This window comes from Hippocampus guttulatus, chromosome 13 (genome assembly GCF_054856545.1).
Source record: "Hippocampus guttulatus isolate MCC_2025c chromosome 13, RoL_Hgut_1.0, whole genome shotgun sequence".
NCBI lineage: Eukaryota > Metazoa > Chordata > Actinopteri > Syngnathiformes > Syngnathidae > Hippocampus > Hippocampus guttulatus.
This window is the reverse complement of record NC_141273.1, coordinates 18,015,606-18,032,513: the sequence shown is the minus strand read 5'-3', so window position 1 is coordinate 18,032,513 and position 16,908 is coordinate 18,015,606. Positions and strand designations below refer to the sequence as shown.

The following is a 16,908-nucleotide window of genomic DNA, read 5'->3' as shown; positions in this document are numbered from 1 at the left end:
CGCCAAACTTCTTCCTCACACAATTTTTGCCTCATGGACTGCCAAGGCTGCATTCTGCTTGGCCAGCCGGTATCCATCAGCCGCCTCTGGAGTCCCACAGGTCCAAAAGGCGCAATAGGAATCATTTTTCAGCTTGATGGCATCCCTTACCGCTTGTTTCCACCAACAGGTTCTGAGATTGTCGCCACGACAGGCAGTGACCACCTTATGGCCACAGTTTTGGTCAGCTGCATTGAACATGATCCACTAGCTGCATGGAACACGATCCACTAGGACTCATCGATGATCATCGAATGCTTGCCTTGTGTGTCCTGGTGCCAAGTGCACATACGGACACCCGTATGTTTTTACATGGTGGTCATTATAGACAATTCAGTAACAGAACACCGTTTGAGTTCTGATCATGCCCCTCCAGGCTTCTCTGTCATTGCCCATGGGAGCATTGAAATCACCCAGCAACATGATGGCGTCCCCAGAAGGAGCACTTTCCAGCTTACCCTCCAAGGACTCCAAAAAGGGTCTGACACCTGAGGGCAGAGGGAGGCAGCTATTTTGTCCACTGGGGTGAACCCCAATGTATAGGTGCTAACCTGTGAGGAAAATGTATGCCCACACCTGCTCTGCGCCTCTCACCGCGGGAAACTCCAGAGTGGAAGAGTCCAACCCCTCTTGAGAAGACTGGCCAAAGCTGTGTATTATTATGCCGACTATTTCAAGTTGGAACTTCTCTATCTTGCAGAACAGCTCAGTCTCTTTCTCTACCAGACATTCCACATACCTAGAGCCATCTTCTCTCGCTGGGGAAAGGACAATCAAGGCCAAAGCTGCCATCCACCTCCCTATGCACCCTTTGACCTCGCCCTCAGGTGGTGAATCCATAGGAAGGGGGACCCGTGTTGTCCTTTTGGGCTGAGCTCAGCTGGGCCCTATAGACCGTGTGTATGGGTGTAGACTGGGCCACCAGCTCGCCTTCAAGCCCCACCTCCAGGCCTGACTACAAAGGGATTGGATTCATTTTCCCACTCATACATTCTACACACACAATAGGGACCTCGGAGATCACTGTTTGGGCCCTGAAGTGTGTATTCTGCTCATATTTAGTCATGATGTAGAACTTTCACATGCTCGCAGTGAGGCTCTGCGTCCTTGAAGCAATCATCACTTTAAGTTGGAACACTCCCTACTGGAGACTTTGTAGAGATGTACAGACTTAGGAATGCACCAGTACATACAAGCTAGGAATCGGTTTAGGAGAAATGAAAGTCCTGATGCCTCACCATGAGTTTAGGTATCGCCCTTCTGATGATATAAATATGTTGTGAATTCCTTCCTTCTTTGCACTCGTGACCACCGCAGCCATTGTCCGTAAATCACGGGTGCCCGGAATATTCTGCGAATAAACCCTTCGAAGGTACTGTTAATTGACTCCAGCCTGTATTTGGATACCAAATATCCTCCTCATCCGAAATTCAACGAACACGCAGGGGAAAGAGGGCCACTGCCCCTCAACAGCCCTAATTACATTTTCACTCTATGTATTGTGTTTCATACATTACACCACATAGACCTTTTTCCTATGCTTTATTGATATGTGTGACATTGTTTTTCTGCCAATGTCGACTTTTAATGAAAGCTCTGTGTCTTAGGACCTCTGCTACGCCAAGACCGAATTTTGAAGGCAATGGGCAATGTGGCACTTGCCCTCCACCTGCTTTGTGAGCGGGCCAATCCCACATCAACGTGGCTGCCATATATCCGCAGTCTTCCCCTGGATTACAGTACCCCACTGTACTACCAGCCAGAAGAGGTGAAGCTGCTTTTGGGCACACAAGCTATTCAGGATGTCTTTCGCCAGTTAAAGAACACAGCACGCCAGTACGCCTACTTCTACAAACTTTTCCAGGTAGGGAATTTCACGTTTTGCATTTAGAATACACTGAACAGCAGCAACACTCAAGTGCTCATGAATATCATTATGTTATCAAGTGAGCTTGCTTGCTTTGGGCTACATACGCATGTCCTTCTCAATTAATTAGAGTATTCTAGCGAAGTTATTTTTATAGAAGCTGAATGGACTATTTTATTTTGTGCCCCAGTTACAAAACTAAAAGGCTGTAATAATTGAACGTTTGTTTAAAAATAAAAAAAAATCAACCTAACTTTCATTATAAAGTACTTTTAAAAAAAACAACTCAATTCCACTTTATCTCTAGAGCAAAACAACTATTGCTTGCTTACAAAGTGCTTTACATGGAATAAAAAAATAGACAAAAACAGTCTGTTTAAACAATAAAAAAAACAGTAAACACCATAAAACACTAAAACAATGCAGAGACTGCTCAGTCAAAAGCCATAGAATAAAAAATAAACATTGACTCCAACCATTCTCATTTTTAGGAGGATATTTCTCAAGATTTCTCGATTCAATTCACAAGATTTAATATGTAATGAACAGAGTGAGGGAAGGAGGGGAGGTAGCTGGGGGTCGGGTCACAATCTGTGAAATGAGCTGCACACAGTAGGTGCGCTTAAGTCTCTCCATTTGTGACTTTGGAGGGAGCAGAGTAATACGAATCCAGCGAAGACTTTGACATTGCACCTGCAGCTGCAAGGCCAAGGCCTTATCAGTGACAGGCTCGGGGGAGTAAGGAGAGAAAGATCATGATACTCGCGTCCGTGTGGGGCTCTTTTTGTTTTTTTCCATGCAGGGGAAAGCCCCGATTATCGTTTTGGGAGCAGGCCATCTACAAATTCAGACAGCTTTGAATGTCTTTGAGCATGTGACTCTCCACGATCACAATCTGCCGAATTCTTGATCAATGAGTCAATCAATTTTCCAGGACAGTAAAACTTCTCCAGGTCTTTTCCGTTTTGCAAAGCGACTGCAACACCACATCCACTTTGCGGTTGAGTTCGGTCAACAAATGTGTCTGAGTTTTGATCACGCACCCCACACCCTTTATGTAGGCCGTCAGCTTTTTTCCTTCCAAAGAAGCTGCTCCCGCCAGCTGAATTTTGCAATAGATCAGGAATCTGCTAACACCAAACAGCAGGATACCTGTTATCAAAAGGCCAATAATGTAGATGTCTTCCACATCCTCTACGGACAATATTGTCGAGCACACCATTCTCCACTTCTGCCAAGGATCTAAGGCAGTGGTTCTTAACCTGGGTTCGATCGAACCCTAGGGGTTCGGTGAATCAGTCTCAGGGGTTTCGACAGAGCCTCTGCCATGGAGGTTAAGACCACCGGACTCAACATGTCAGTTGAGGAGTTATGACAAACCTGCTTGGCCATCACTGGCTGGTTCATTTTGTGCACAATTAAAAATCTTATACTTTATACTTTTTCTGTTTTTAATAAATGTGTTCGTAAAAAAAAAACCCTCATATTTGAATTTTTTCACCAATGAAGGGTTCGGTGAATGTGCATCTGAACCGGTTGGGTTCGGTACCTCTAACAAGGTTAAGAACCACTGACCTAAGGTGTACTCAGCAGCAAATGTCCCAGAGGGACAAGAAGGCTCCCTCATGCCTGCTCTAATTGTCAAAAAAAATGTATTCATAGTGCTGAGAGCCCAGCTGACGAATTCTGTGATTTGTCTTTTCGGAAGTAAAAAAAATAACAAAACCTATATCAAGCTAAGACAGTACACTAGACAAAGTCATCAAAGCAGAAGTGTAAAGGGGGTGGGGGAGCAGAGCAAAAAGCATCTGCCTTTGTCGAGAGCCAGACAGAAAGATGTCGTTGATGCCAGGAGTTCCAGAGTACTTCAAGACAGAATTGGATTCCACAACTGTCGACACAGATGAGAGTTGACAAAATGTTTATTTACAAAAACGCAAGACCGACAAAGTACAACGAAAGACAGTGGTAACAAAGAACAAGCATAATTGCAGAATTGCAGTGTTACTGTACTTTCTAGACTGTAAACCGCTCCTTTTTTGCCCCATGCTTTGAACCCTGTGGGTTTAAATGTGATGTTTGTTGATGTATTTTCACTGATGAGCTTCATGCCGCCCATAGTTTTAACCCTCAGTCTCGTCACATCTGACCAATGAAATTACCGAACATGTCACTGCGAACCATCAAAATTGTCCAAATCAAACCTAATACTTGATGACAAAATATTGGACCACAACTGTCCTCATACAGAGTGAAATGTAAGTTGAACGCTTGCAAGAGCGACTATTGCTGAAGTCTGCCAATAGAAATAATACTTTTAATTACTTTGTTTTACTCTAATACCATTGCTAATGGAGACCAAATAAGAAAAAAAATATTGCTCTATTTGTGGACAGGGGCCCCCGATTTGCGGGTTGGCCGATTTCCTATATCCTTCGCAAAAAGCGAATATCCAGAGACAAAACAGTGATTCTCAACCATTGTGCCACTGACACATTAGTGTAAAGAGCTCTCGTGGCCTGTGTGAAATTATCCAAGTTCACTTAATTGGCCCCAAAATAATTGATAACATACAATGTATCTTTATCAATCTTTGCCAGTGATTTATTGAGGCGTCATAAATGTAATCCAGCAAAATGATCACCGTTTTTAAATGTACCTGTAATCTGATTACGTTACGTAATACAGTTACGTTTTGTTTTGTATTAGGAATATGTAATGTTCCAAACCTGTATGTACGTATGTACATACATGCACACGCACACACACATACTGTGCATGAGTCTTTTTGATTTACTTTCCCGTTTTTCCCCAACCACATTTTCCCACCATTTACAGACTCATCCTGCTGCCAGTGCCCTACCTTTGAAGGAGAGCTTCACATTTGATGACTATAGGTCAGTGTGTAAGTTTTAAAACTACGGAGTGATCATATGTCTATCTGTTTTGTCTTATTGTTGCTTGATTGTAAGATTAGTTCAGTAATAGGTTTAAAACAATTCTGTTCAACATGTTTTTTCAGACAAAGAACAATTAGTAATCCAGTCTAATGGTTTCGGTAGTTAAATGGTAAACAAATATGCAAATGTGGATCTGGGCTAGGAGACCAGATGCAAACATTCAGAAAGGGGGACATGAAATAAGCTCTAAGGAGAAACTCTGAGCCTTCCGGAAAAGCTTTAGTCAAGTTCGATTCACAAATTTTTGAATCCAAGTCAAGTTCGAGTCACAGTTTTTACCACCACAAAATTAGAGGAATTTCATGATGTTCAAAACTCTTCTTGGATGTCATGGAACCCTGGAGGCCTGCTGGAAGGCTTCCAAAATGAATCACAGATGATGGTCTTGCATGTCAGAAATTGTCTCTTTATAGAATCTGCTGGTTGCTTCATATTTGTTTGTTTTGAAGATGCTGGGATTAACACTAGTACTTTATAGTTTTATAACCAAATTTTATAACCTTGCTTTTGGCTGACATGACAAGGAAAAAGACTGCCTGATTTTGCTCTCGGGGTCAGGTTAACCAGTCAGATGGTTATTTTGATAATCAGAAAAAAAAATTGTTATTAAAACCATAGTTGGCCACAGTCGAGTCGATAAAAAAACAACACCAATAGTCAAGTCTGAGACAAGTCAGAGTCAAATGCCAAATACATTTTTCAAATGTATTTATTGGTTTTGAAGTTTCATAAACAAAGGAGAACAAAAAAACAAAAGATCACACATCCATGCACATTCATTCACACCCTGCAGATCTGCACCATAAAATAAATGTACATACATGTTCATACAGACATTTCAACATACACATTTACAAAATTCGTGTTCAGTAAATAATTTGAATGTCTATTTTTCAGACTTTATAATGGTCATATTTGCTTTCCAAAATTGATCAAATGCCTTCACTTTACCTTTGGTAATTTATGTACATTTTTCCAATTAGACACACTTTCACAATTCCTTTTCAAGAAGGAGCTTCCTCGTTCTTTCAGTTCAAAGAAATAGTTCTTCAACACTTGAACTTCTTTCCTGGTACCTATAAAGTCTATATGACATATCCCTAGTTTATATTGATAACCTCATTCCAGAATCTTTTACACTCCCACATACAGTGCATAAGAGTTCCTTTATGTTCCAAGCATTTGATACATTTACTACTACAATGGTACTTGACATCAGGGGAAGGCTTTTTCAGATTATATAAACCCTTGTTAACCATTTGTACGGCAATAGTTTTAGTCTTGTGTTCAGGATTTGTTTGGGGGATTTCATACAGGCACTATTGCAGTCTGATTCCTCTACGTCAGGGGTGTCAAACTCATCTTTGTCGCGGGCCACATTGTAGCCACAGTTTCCCTCAGAGGACCATTATGACTGTGAAACTGTATAGATGTTTAATCACCTCCTCGTATTATTACCTATAAATTACATCACTAAGAGATAACTAATTTTGAAATCAAAAGTCAAGGAGAGTACCGTATTTTCCACACTAAAAGGCGCACTGGACTATGCGGTGCACCTTCAATGAATGACCTATTTTGTAATTTTTTTCATATATTGACCGCACTATAAGACGCAATCTGCAATGCATTCCACTCCCACATCAACAACATAACCTGGTCCGTATATTTCCACCAACGTAACATCAATCATCTCCAGCGCTCTCCCACCCCTCTTACCGCTGCCCTCCTGGTCCACAGTCTCGTCACCTCCCATATTGATTATTGCAATTCACTCCTTTTCGTTGCCCATCACAAACTCCTCCATAAACTTCAACCGGTCCAGAATTCTGCAGCCCAGATGATCACCAGAACCCCCTCCTTTCACCACATCACCCCCATCCTCCAACAGCTTCATTGGCTCCCTGTCAAACTCAGAATCAACTTCAAAATCATTCTGTATCCATTTAAGGCCACTCATAACCATGATATGCTTACTGTTTAATGTCTGAGCTAAAAAAGATATTTTTATTAGCTTCAATAAATATACACTGTTTTTTTTCAGTGGATTGATTTTGATGTTCTACAGGTGGGCTGTGTCTTCAGTCATGACCCGTCAGAACGAGATACCGACTGAAGACGGCAGCCAAATCACACAGGCGCTTATTCCTCTTTGGGACATGTGCAACCACACAAATGGACTGGTAGGTTCATCATTTCCTATGAACTAAATATATAATAGATAAATAGACAGATGGATACATGTAGTAGATTTAGGATATACATTGTTAGCATATCAATGGATATGGCTATTCAGGGTATTAATACTGAAAATTAAAACAATCATCAGGAAAATAACCAGTCGGCTTGGACTTTCCATGCTCACACTGCATGTACAGCTCAGGCCAACCACCCACATACCTGTTTTCAAAGCATTGATCAACAGCTAAAGTCACCCAATGCCTCATCTGAAGGAAGGAAGGAGAGAGAGAGACACATGCTCATGTACACTATATGTCACTCCCCACTCGTGCGGAACACAGGCTATAAATCCATTCTTAAACGAGCGAGACTGCTCCCTGCTGCCAAACCATAGAAATACAGTATATAAAGTGCACATATACTGTATATACTGTGTTTTAAAACAATACCTAACCATATTTATACTGTGTAGTTTTACATGTACTTCTGTGACGTGGTAAAAATATACGTGAGCACTACATAGTCATCATACACAAATGTACGAAGCAAAATTAAACAGTCAGTGAAAATTATTTTTTAAAAATGAGGGATAACCACAACTAATGACTTGTACTGCTTTGGGGAAGGAATGAACAAACAACAATTCTGGAATTATTCATAACTATTTGCCCCCACTCCCCCCAAAAAATGAGCACCTCAAGACATTAGGTGTACAGGGATCCCTCGCTACTTCGCGGTTCGTTTATCGCGGGTTCAGTGCATCGCGGATTTTTTCAAACATTAAAAAATATATATATACTGTATATATATATTTTTTTACATATACATGGAGTACAGTACTGTATATGTTGCTCTATGTGACTCGCTGTTGTTTTGCAGCTTCTCGCGGACCGTTTGCGGACTTAAAAAAAAAAAAATTACCTGTTTGTTAATTGGACGCTACTTCGCGGATTTTCGTTTATCGCGGGTGGTTTTGGTCCCCATTAACCGCGATAAACGAGGGATTACTGTACTTCTTTAAACCACACAAGACTCACACAGCAGTTTGTGTTTCGAGCAAAACAGAATCAAAAGAAGAATCACATTACCGTAATTTCCGGACTATGGAGCGCACCTGATTATAAGCCACACCCACTACATTTTAAAAGGAAAAACCATTTTGTACGCACACAAGCCGCATCTGTCTATAAACCACAGGTACCAATATTGTAACATGAGATATTTGCAAAGAAAGACGGGACACGGAAAGAGGTTTCAACATTTAATAACATACCTTAACTTTTCTTTCACGATGGCAGTAAAACAGCACTCACACGGCTGTTTAAAAAAATAAATAAATAAGCCACCGTTCCCTGTTGAGTAATGCTTTGTTTTAAAATGAAAAAAAAAATCCTCACGCCATAATACTCGGTCAACCATTCCTTCATTAGGCTTTCTACCATCCACGCTTTCGTGTCAACTTTCACGACAATGTCTTTTGGGAGGTTTTCTTTTGTTCGGTCAAGTCTGTCATAGACCCAGCCACACAGCTTTTGGATTGCAGTCCAGCTCAAAATACAGGTGCACCCTCTCATGGCCGGTTGTTTTCTCTGTGACACATGATAGCGTCCCACTGTTACATTTTCTGCTCGAGCGCTCCCTGACAGCCGTTGGAAAAATCTGTAAACAGGCCATATCATTAAATAAACCGCAGGGTTGAAAGCGTGTGACAAAAGTAGCGGTTTGTAGTCCAGAGATTACAGTATTTTCGATAAATTGAATGTCGGAGACCATCCCAAAAAGCTTTGGTCAGCTGCTTGCATTCCCTACCCGTGCGTAGTTGAGAGTGCTGGGCACTTTTATTTTGCTGGTCCGTTCTCCGTCCACGACCTGGGCATTCTTCTGTCATCTCTCCGTCCTTATTCATAAAGTAATCGCCCTCCGTCCCCGTCTGTCCTTGTCCTTTTGAAGCGCTTCCTTCCTGACATTTCACCAGTTCGTCCTCCTGCACAAAAACAAAACAAACAAACAAAAAAAAACTTCCATGCATGATGCCGTGGGAGAGAGGCTCATGGCAGAGGTTTCATATTTCATCAACATTAGTTAAAACTCATTAGCTGTGTTTGGCCCCCCGCTGCTTCTCCTCCTCAAACTGCACGCCGTAGGTGTGGGGTACCCCAATAATCATCAAAGGGCCAGTACACGCAACATCATTATTACATTTCATTCTGCTCCGAGATAATGCAGAAAATGGAATTTTATACACGCTTTTCCACACACACTCGAAGTGGGTTTGAACTTCCTCAGGAAATGCAGTCTGCTTCTACATGAAAACAGTGTTGGTGTCGATATGCATACGCAGTCTTGAATGTCTGGGTGTTTCCGATTATTTGCAGATCACCACTGGCTACAACTTGGAGGATGACCGTTGTGAATGTGTGGCACTGCGAAATTACAACGCGAATGAGCAGGTGAAGAGGGAGTATAATTCACTTTTGGTTTCGTTAATTCCCTGTTGAGTGTATTGAACTGTATTTTATATCTTCATACTCAACAATATTAAGGTGTTTGGATTTTGCTATATTTTAAGTTTATGGCACACAGAAATTTCACCCAAAAAGAGATCTACAGTCAGTGAAATGTACAACCAGAGCTACTGAGTTAAATTGTGTGTGTGTGTTTGTGTGTGTGAGTGTGTGTGTGTGTGTGTGTGTGTGTGTGTGTGTGCGCGCGCGTGTGTGTGTTTGGACTACTGAGACACTTTTTTTTCCGCACACAATACAGTAATGGGACCGCTACATCCACAACATGTTGAAAATTTGCCAGGCCTGATGTTTGTTCCAAGTTTCATAAGTGTTCATTCATGTTTACACCCTCAAAATAAGTGTTAATTTCTTGATGTGCTGTACTTTTCTTGAAGTCACAAACTTTTTGTTTTAACATCCATGAAGGCTTAAACATGGGTTCACTTATTTGATGAAAGTCTAGGCCTGAAGAGATCTACAAAGTTAGTTTTCGTTGTGATGGTAGCGTCACCTACTGGCCATAAGTAGTTTTTTTTCTTTTGTTTTTCTCCTTGCGGGTTAATCAGATAGATCTACTTGACATTTGATGAGAAGAGTGTTGAAGGGGCGCCCCGGTGTTCCAGTGGTTAGTGTGGGGATCGGCAACACGCGGCTCTTTAGTGACATCTAGTGGCGACATGGAGCTTGATAAAAAATGTTTGAAAATGGAAAAATATTTTGATAGTAGGCTAATATAGCTCAAATAGATATAGATACATGTTTCAGTTCTGAAAAAGGAGAGCTGTGGTGTTGGTTTTTTAAAACGTACACTTTATTTATGCTTTTAACAGTCTCGACAAACACAGACACGTTTGCGTCCGACACACACACGTGTGTGTGTGCGCGCGTGTGTGTGTGTATATATATATGTGATATATGCTTCAGCATCAGTGATCCTAGAGATGCTTGGCTATAAGAGCAACCATGGAAGCCATGAGATACGTTCCCCACCATGGAAAAGACGGTTGGAGGCTTAAGATCAAGGTGGCTCGGAAAAATGTGAGTCAATTGACGGAGGCCCAGAGAGGTGTGATGAAAAGGCCGATACCCGAGAGGTACATCCAGATGACCATACCTGAAGCAATCGAAACTGCCAAACAAAGGCTCCAAGCCTTGTCCAGCCGCCTCAAGCGGTACACGAAAGAGAATGAGGCCAGACGAATAAACAGGCTGTTCGCAACACAACCTGCGAAAGTGTACGCTCAGTGGCAGGGTCCTAACAACAGAGCTGACCCACCAAGACTGGAAACTGAAAGGTACTGGAAAGGCATATGGGAAAAGGAGGTTGCACATAACAGCAGTGCAAAATGGCTGGTGACCCTGAGAGAGGAGCACAGCAACCGCCCTGAACAGAACCCAGTTACCATAACAGCGGCAGACATACAGGAAAGAGTCTCAGATATGAAGAACTGGACAGCACCAAGCCCGGAAATGGTCCACACCTACTGGCTAAAGAAACTCACAGCACACCCAGGATGGCTAACCGAAGGGCGAACGATCCTGATCATGAAGGATCCCTCAAAGGGTGCAGTCCCATCCAACCATCGGCCAATAACCTGTTTCTCCACAACATGAAAGCTCATGTCAGGCATCATTGCGGCTAAGATAAGAGGACACATGGATCACTACATGAGCGAAGCACAGAAGGGCATTGGTAGAGATACCAGAGGAGCCAAACATCAGCTCCTGGTTGACAGAACAGTCGCACAAGACTGCAGGTCCCGACATACCAACCTGTGCACAGCCTGGATTGTTTACAAGAAAGCCCATGACTCGATGTCACATACTGTACATGGATCACTGAATGCTTGGAGTTGTATAAGGTGAACAGGACCCTAAGAGCCTTCGTTACGAACTCGATGAGAATGTGGAAAACCACACTTGAAGCCAATGACAAGCCACTTACCCAACTGTCCATCAAATGTGGCATATACCAAGGTGATGCACTCTCCCCACTGCTGTTCTGCATTGGACTGAACCCCCTAAGCCAAGTAATCACCAAGACAGGCTATGGATACCGCCTCAGAAATGGAGCTACGATCAGTCACCTCCTCTACATGGATGACATAAAGCTGTATGCTAAGAGTGAAGGGACCCTGATCCACACAACCAGGATCTATCGCAGCGACATCGGGATGTCAAATGTAGTCGGATGGTGACAAAGAGAGGCAAGGTAGTCCGCACTGAAGGGGTCTCACTCCCTGAAGGAACAATAGCAGACATTGAGGACAGCTACAAGTACCTCGGTATACCACAAGCCAATGGCAACCTCGAACTGGCAACAAGTTGGTAGGTTGTGCAAAGAGGCACCTGAGACGATCCAACACATAACTGCAGGGTGTAAGATGCTGGCAGGGAAAGCCTACATGGAACGCCATAACCAGGTGGCTGGCATAGTCTACCGAAACATCTGTGCGGAGTATGGACTGGAAACCCCAAGGTCAAAATGGGAAACACCTCCGAAGGTGGTGGAGAATGACAGAGCGAAGTTCCTGTGGGACTTCAAGATCCAGACTGACAAGATGGTAATGGCGAACCAACCAGATATCGTGATCACAGATAAAGGGCAGAGGAAAGCCGTTGTAGTGGATGTAGCGGTCCCAGGTGATGGAAACATCAGAAAGAAGGAACACGAGAAACTCGAGAAATACCAAGGGCTCAGAGAGGAGCTGGAGAGAGCCTGGAAGGTAAAGGTGACAGTCGTGCCTGTGGTGGTCGGAGCACTCGGGGCAGTGACCCCCAAACTAGATGAGTGGTTGCAACAGATCCCGGGAACAACATCGGACATCTATCTATCCATCCATCCATCCATCCTAATCTAATCTAATCTAATCTATCCACACACACATAAATACAGTGTACATGCGGCCCTTTGCGATACTTCCTACAGTTGCTTCCTGCGCTCAAGTCTTCCTGATCAAGGAATGACATTTGGGAGCTAATTTCAACCACTACATACTCTCCAGTTACTCATACTTTGAAATATATTTTCTTCTGTTAACATTGTGTATGATTGTGTTCTACATATATGTCTGTGCAGATTTACATTTTTTATGGCACACGATCCAATGCCGACTTTTTCGTCCATAATGGCTTTTTCTATCAAGACAACATCCATGATCGGGTGAAGATCAAGCTCGGCATCAGCAAAAGTGAGAGACTCTTTGCCATGAAAGCAGAGGTGCTGGCACGTGCTGGTCTCCCAGTGTATGTATACGTTGTTCTTATTGTCCTCTTGTTTTATTTTTATTGCACGGGTGGGTGCAGCAATGAATCGCAGTGATCAAGCACATCCGGCCGCAATAATTTGGGCTGCAGAGCAGAGTCAGTTTTAACTGTAGGATAGTCACATTTGGGTTTTTTTGCTAAGACATGGTGCGATCAAATATATTCACCTTGGTCCATGACACTCATCTAACATTTTTTTTCTTTCTCCACATTTTTAGTCAAAAACAAAACAAAACAAAACTGAAAACAGGAGCAGGGTGACAAAATTCCATGTGTCACCATGAAACTCGCTGATGTTACGTAGCACTTCACAAGCAGTGACATGTCATGGGGCTCATGCCTATTTCACTGTGCTGTTTCACTCTTTGAGCAAGGGCATGGGATTTTAACGAGGTGCAGCCGGCTGCTCGCTTCAGCACTTCGCGTATCGCCCATGTATTTGAAGATCCATCCATCCATTTTCTGATCTGCTTTATCCTCACAAGGGTCGCGGGGCATGCTGGAGCCTATCACAGCCCAAAGAGCCTGTCTCTTTGGGTAGTAGGTGGGGGACACCCTGAACCGCTTGCCAGCCAATCGCAGGGCACAGAGAGATGAAAAACCATCCGCGCTCACACTCACAGCTCGGGACAATTTAGAGCAGGGGTGGGCAATTCTTTTTTGCATAGGGCCACATGAGAACCAGAAAATATTATGGAGGGCCGGATCAAAAGGTTGAACTAAATTCGACATAATATTAATTGGATTTCTTTATTTAAAAAGCAGTATTTTGCATTTTTGGCACATTTTTCAGACTTTAAGAGTACATTATTCCGTCGTATCGAACGGGATTTGCTTGATTTGGCGCTACTGCGGGCTTCCGTATCGTCTCCCCCTTTCTCCCTATGCTCTGCAACTTCAAGTAACTGTGGCGTTGAAATGCCTGTCATTACAAGTCCAAATGAAATGAATGCAGTCGTTGACATCAAACCTTAATTGTGTACCAACCTTCGGCAGGCCGGATTAAAAAGACCAACGGGCCGGATTTGGCCCGCAGGCTGTAGTTTGCCCACCCTTGATTTAGAGTGTTCCGACAACATGGCATGCATTTTTTTGGAATGTGGGAGGAAACATGCAAACACCACACAGGGAGGCCGGAGCTGGAATCTAACCCTGCACCTCGGCACTGTGAGGCCGATGTGCTAACCGGTCGCCCACAGGGCCAACGTATTTGAACATAAAGTATGTAAATTCAACATTTTATAATTGGATTTGAAAATGGGGCGGCCCGGAAGGTCCAGTGATTCGTGCGTCTACCTCACAGTGCAGAGGTGCAGGGTTTGATTCCGGCTCTGGCCTCACTGTGTGAAGTTTGCATGTTCTTCCCGTGCCTGCTTGGGTTTTTGTCTGAGTACTCTGGTTTCCTACCACACACTAAATTGTCCCTGGGTGCGAGTGTGAGCGTGGATGGTTGTTCGTCTCTGTGTACCCCGCGATTGGCTGGCAACCGGTTCAGGGTGTCTCCCGCCTACTGCCCGAAGACGGCTGGGATAGGCTCCAGAGCGCCCGCGACCCTTGTGAGGAAAAACAAAAAAAATTGAAAAAATGGGAGGTGGGGGGGGGGGGTGCAAAAAACATGACGTGACAGAACGACAAACTAATATCCAGGAATGCACAAACACCAACAGAAACACTAAGACAAACAATGACCTGACCCCGAGCAGTCGGGCAGGGAGTCCTTTTAGCGGAAAACCTAATGACATGATGACCAACAGGTGTGCCGCTGTCGGAGTGCCCCCGTTGGTCACAAACAGATCCACCGTGACAAAAATAAAGAATAAACCTGCCTTTGTATATATATATTCTGATAACATTAGCACCAAAAAAATGTTGCTTTTTTTGAAAAACTCCCCTTTCAATGGGCATCTTCATTTTAAATATCAGGAACAAAACACTGAAAAAGAAATAATATTCAGACCCACTATAGCAGTTTTGTTTCTGTTGTGATTTTGGCACAACTGAGCCACAGGTTATTCATCTGGAAAATAAATGATGAAATGTTTCCATGTAACCCCTCCAATGTGCTCACGCACCCCTCGGATGACCTCATGTCATATTTGTAATCTTAAAATGACATGACATCTGCTTTCTTTCCTGATTCATAGGTCTTGTGTCTTTGCTCTGCACGCCAGTGGACCCCCAATTTCAGCACAGCTCCTCGCTTTTTTGAGAGTCTTCTCCATGACAGAGGGTAACACACACATACACAGCACAAAATAACATGCTTATCAACTTGTCTGTGTTTTTAGCTGTAATTTGGGTCGTGCGTTTTTCCATTTGAGTCATGTGCAATGGATAGATGACGATGCTGATGATCATGATGATGATGAAATGGAGGTGATCACATTAGGCAGAGTGTCGAGCATGCAGAGAATATAATCAGCTGAGTTAAAATTTTGCTCATACTAACAAGTTCATTTTCAGTATTTATATAGAAAAAAGTGCTCAATAACCATGCATTGAAGCACAAATGTGTGATACATTAATATATTTGTTCCTGCAAACAAATTTAGAACTTCCTCTGACCATGTGTACACACAAATAACAATGGATTTGCTTTCGGTAAAATGTCAAACACACATCTTTCACCCCAAGGTGCACTACATATTGAAATATATTATAAAATTATAAAATCAATATTAACTATCCATTATCCAAGCCACTTATCCTCACAAAGGTCACGGTTACCCAGCTGTCTTTGGACAGTAGGCGAGGTCCACCCTGAACTGGTTGCTGCTCGCCAATCGCAGGGCACACATAGACATACCTGTCAACCTCGGTGAATAGCTGCCCTTATAAATGATTATGATTCCCCTTACAAAGCAACAAAAACCCTTACAATGGCTTACCGCGCATGCGCACATCATGCTTTATCAATCCGACCGTACGCAGCGATGGAAAAAAAAAATACACGATCGAGGATTACTTTTGCTGGTTTGCCGTGACAATAGTAGCGATCGACGACGGCATTGTCGTTGGCTACCAGCTGGTGAGACGATCTAGATTTGAGCCAAAATGGTCTTTGTGAGATTGGTTCACAATTTTTTTCCCCCCGTATAAAAGTTGTAATACGCCTTATATGATTTGAAATGATTTTAAAAAACGTATAAAATACGGGGAAAACGTACAAGTTGACAGGTATGCATAGACGAACACCCATTCACGACCACAATCACACCTAGGGACAATTTCGAGTGTCCCATCAACCTGCCATGCATGTTTTTGGAATGTGAGAGGAAACCGGAGTACCTGGAGAAAACTCATGCAGGCACGGGGAGAACATGCAAACTCCGCACATTTAGTCCAGAGCTTGGAATTTAACCCTGCACCTCTGGTCAGGCAGCATCTCAGCCCGGGACAGAGAGAGACTGAAACGACTGGTCAGGAGGGCCAGCTCTGTCCTGGGCTGCTCCCTGGACACTCTGGAGGAGGTGGGCAACAGGAGGATGCTAGCTAGCTATGATGGACAGTCCCTCCCACCCCTTCCAGCCCACCCTGACAGCACTGGGTAGCTCCTTCAGCCAGAGACTGTTACACCCGCGCTGCAAAAAGGAAAGATATCGCCGGTCGTTCCTACCGACTGCTGTCAGGCTGCTGAATAAACACACGTGAAAAAAAAAAAACCCCGGACTCACCTCATCCACACATTGTAAATAGCACAGCCACCTTATGCAGCATATATGCAGTTGCATATGTGCTTGTATCTATATTTTATATTTGACATTGCATTCTGTACTGTGTACAGTTCTTTTTCTGAAACATTTATTTTGTGCATGCAATACTTTGTTTTTCTTTGCCAACCCCCCCCCCCTCTTAAATTTTTGCTGCTGTAGGTTAATCAAGGTTTTTTTAAAATCTTTTTCATATCTTATGCACGATGAGAAAGACGTGCTAACCACTCACCCACCGTGCCACCATCAATAACTATATGTATCTAACTGTATGTAACCTACTGTGTGCGTGCGAGTGTGCGTGTGTCTGTCCACCATTGTCTGGTGTCTCTGCAGTTGTTATTTACCAAGCAGATTGCACAAATTCATGTTTTGAACCT

The 16,908-nt window shown here is 43.2% G+C and overlaps 1 protein-coding gene across 1 annotated transcript in view; it reads left to right on the top strand.

Annotated features, from left to right (window-relative positions):
- The window catches only part of setd3 (SET domain containing 3, actin histidine methyltransferase), a 55,978-nt gene that overhangs the window by 37,339 nt on the left and 1,731 nt on the right, over nucleotides 1-16,908 (top strand). Inside the window, exons 6-11 of the mRNA XM_086126672.1 lie at nucleotides 1,647-1,903; nucleotides 4,745-4,803; nucleotides 6,935-7,049; nucleotides 9,423-9,497; nucleotides 12,631-12,797; nucleotides 14,963-15,048. Coding sequence (XP_085982798.1) covers nucleotides 1,647-1,903; nucleotides 4,745-4,803; nucleotides 6,935-7,049; nucleotides 9,423-9,497; nucleotides 12,631-12,797; nucleotides 14,963-15,048 — 759 coding nt within the window. The remainder of the gene's footprint in view (nucleotides 1-1,646; nucleotides 1,904-4,744; nucleotides 4,804-6,934; nucleotides 7,050-9,422; nucleotides 9,498-12,630; nucleotides 12,798-14,962; nucleotides 15,049-16,908) is intronic.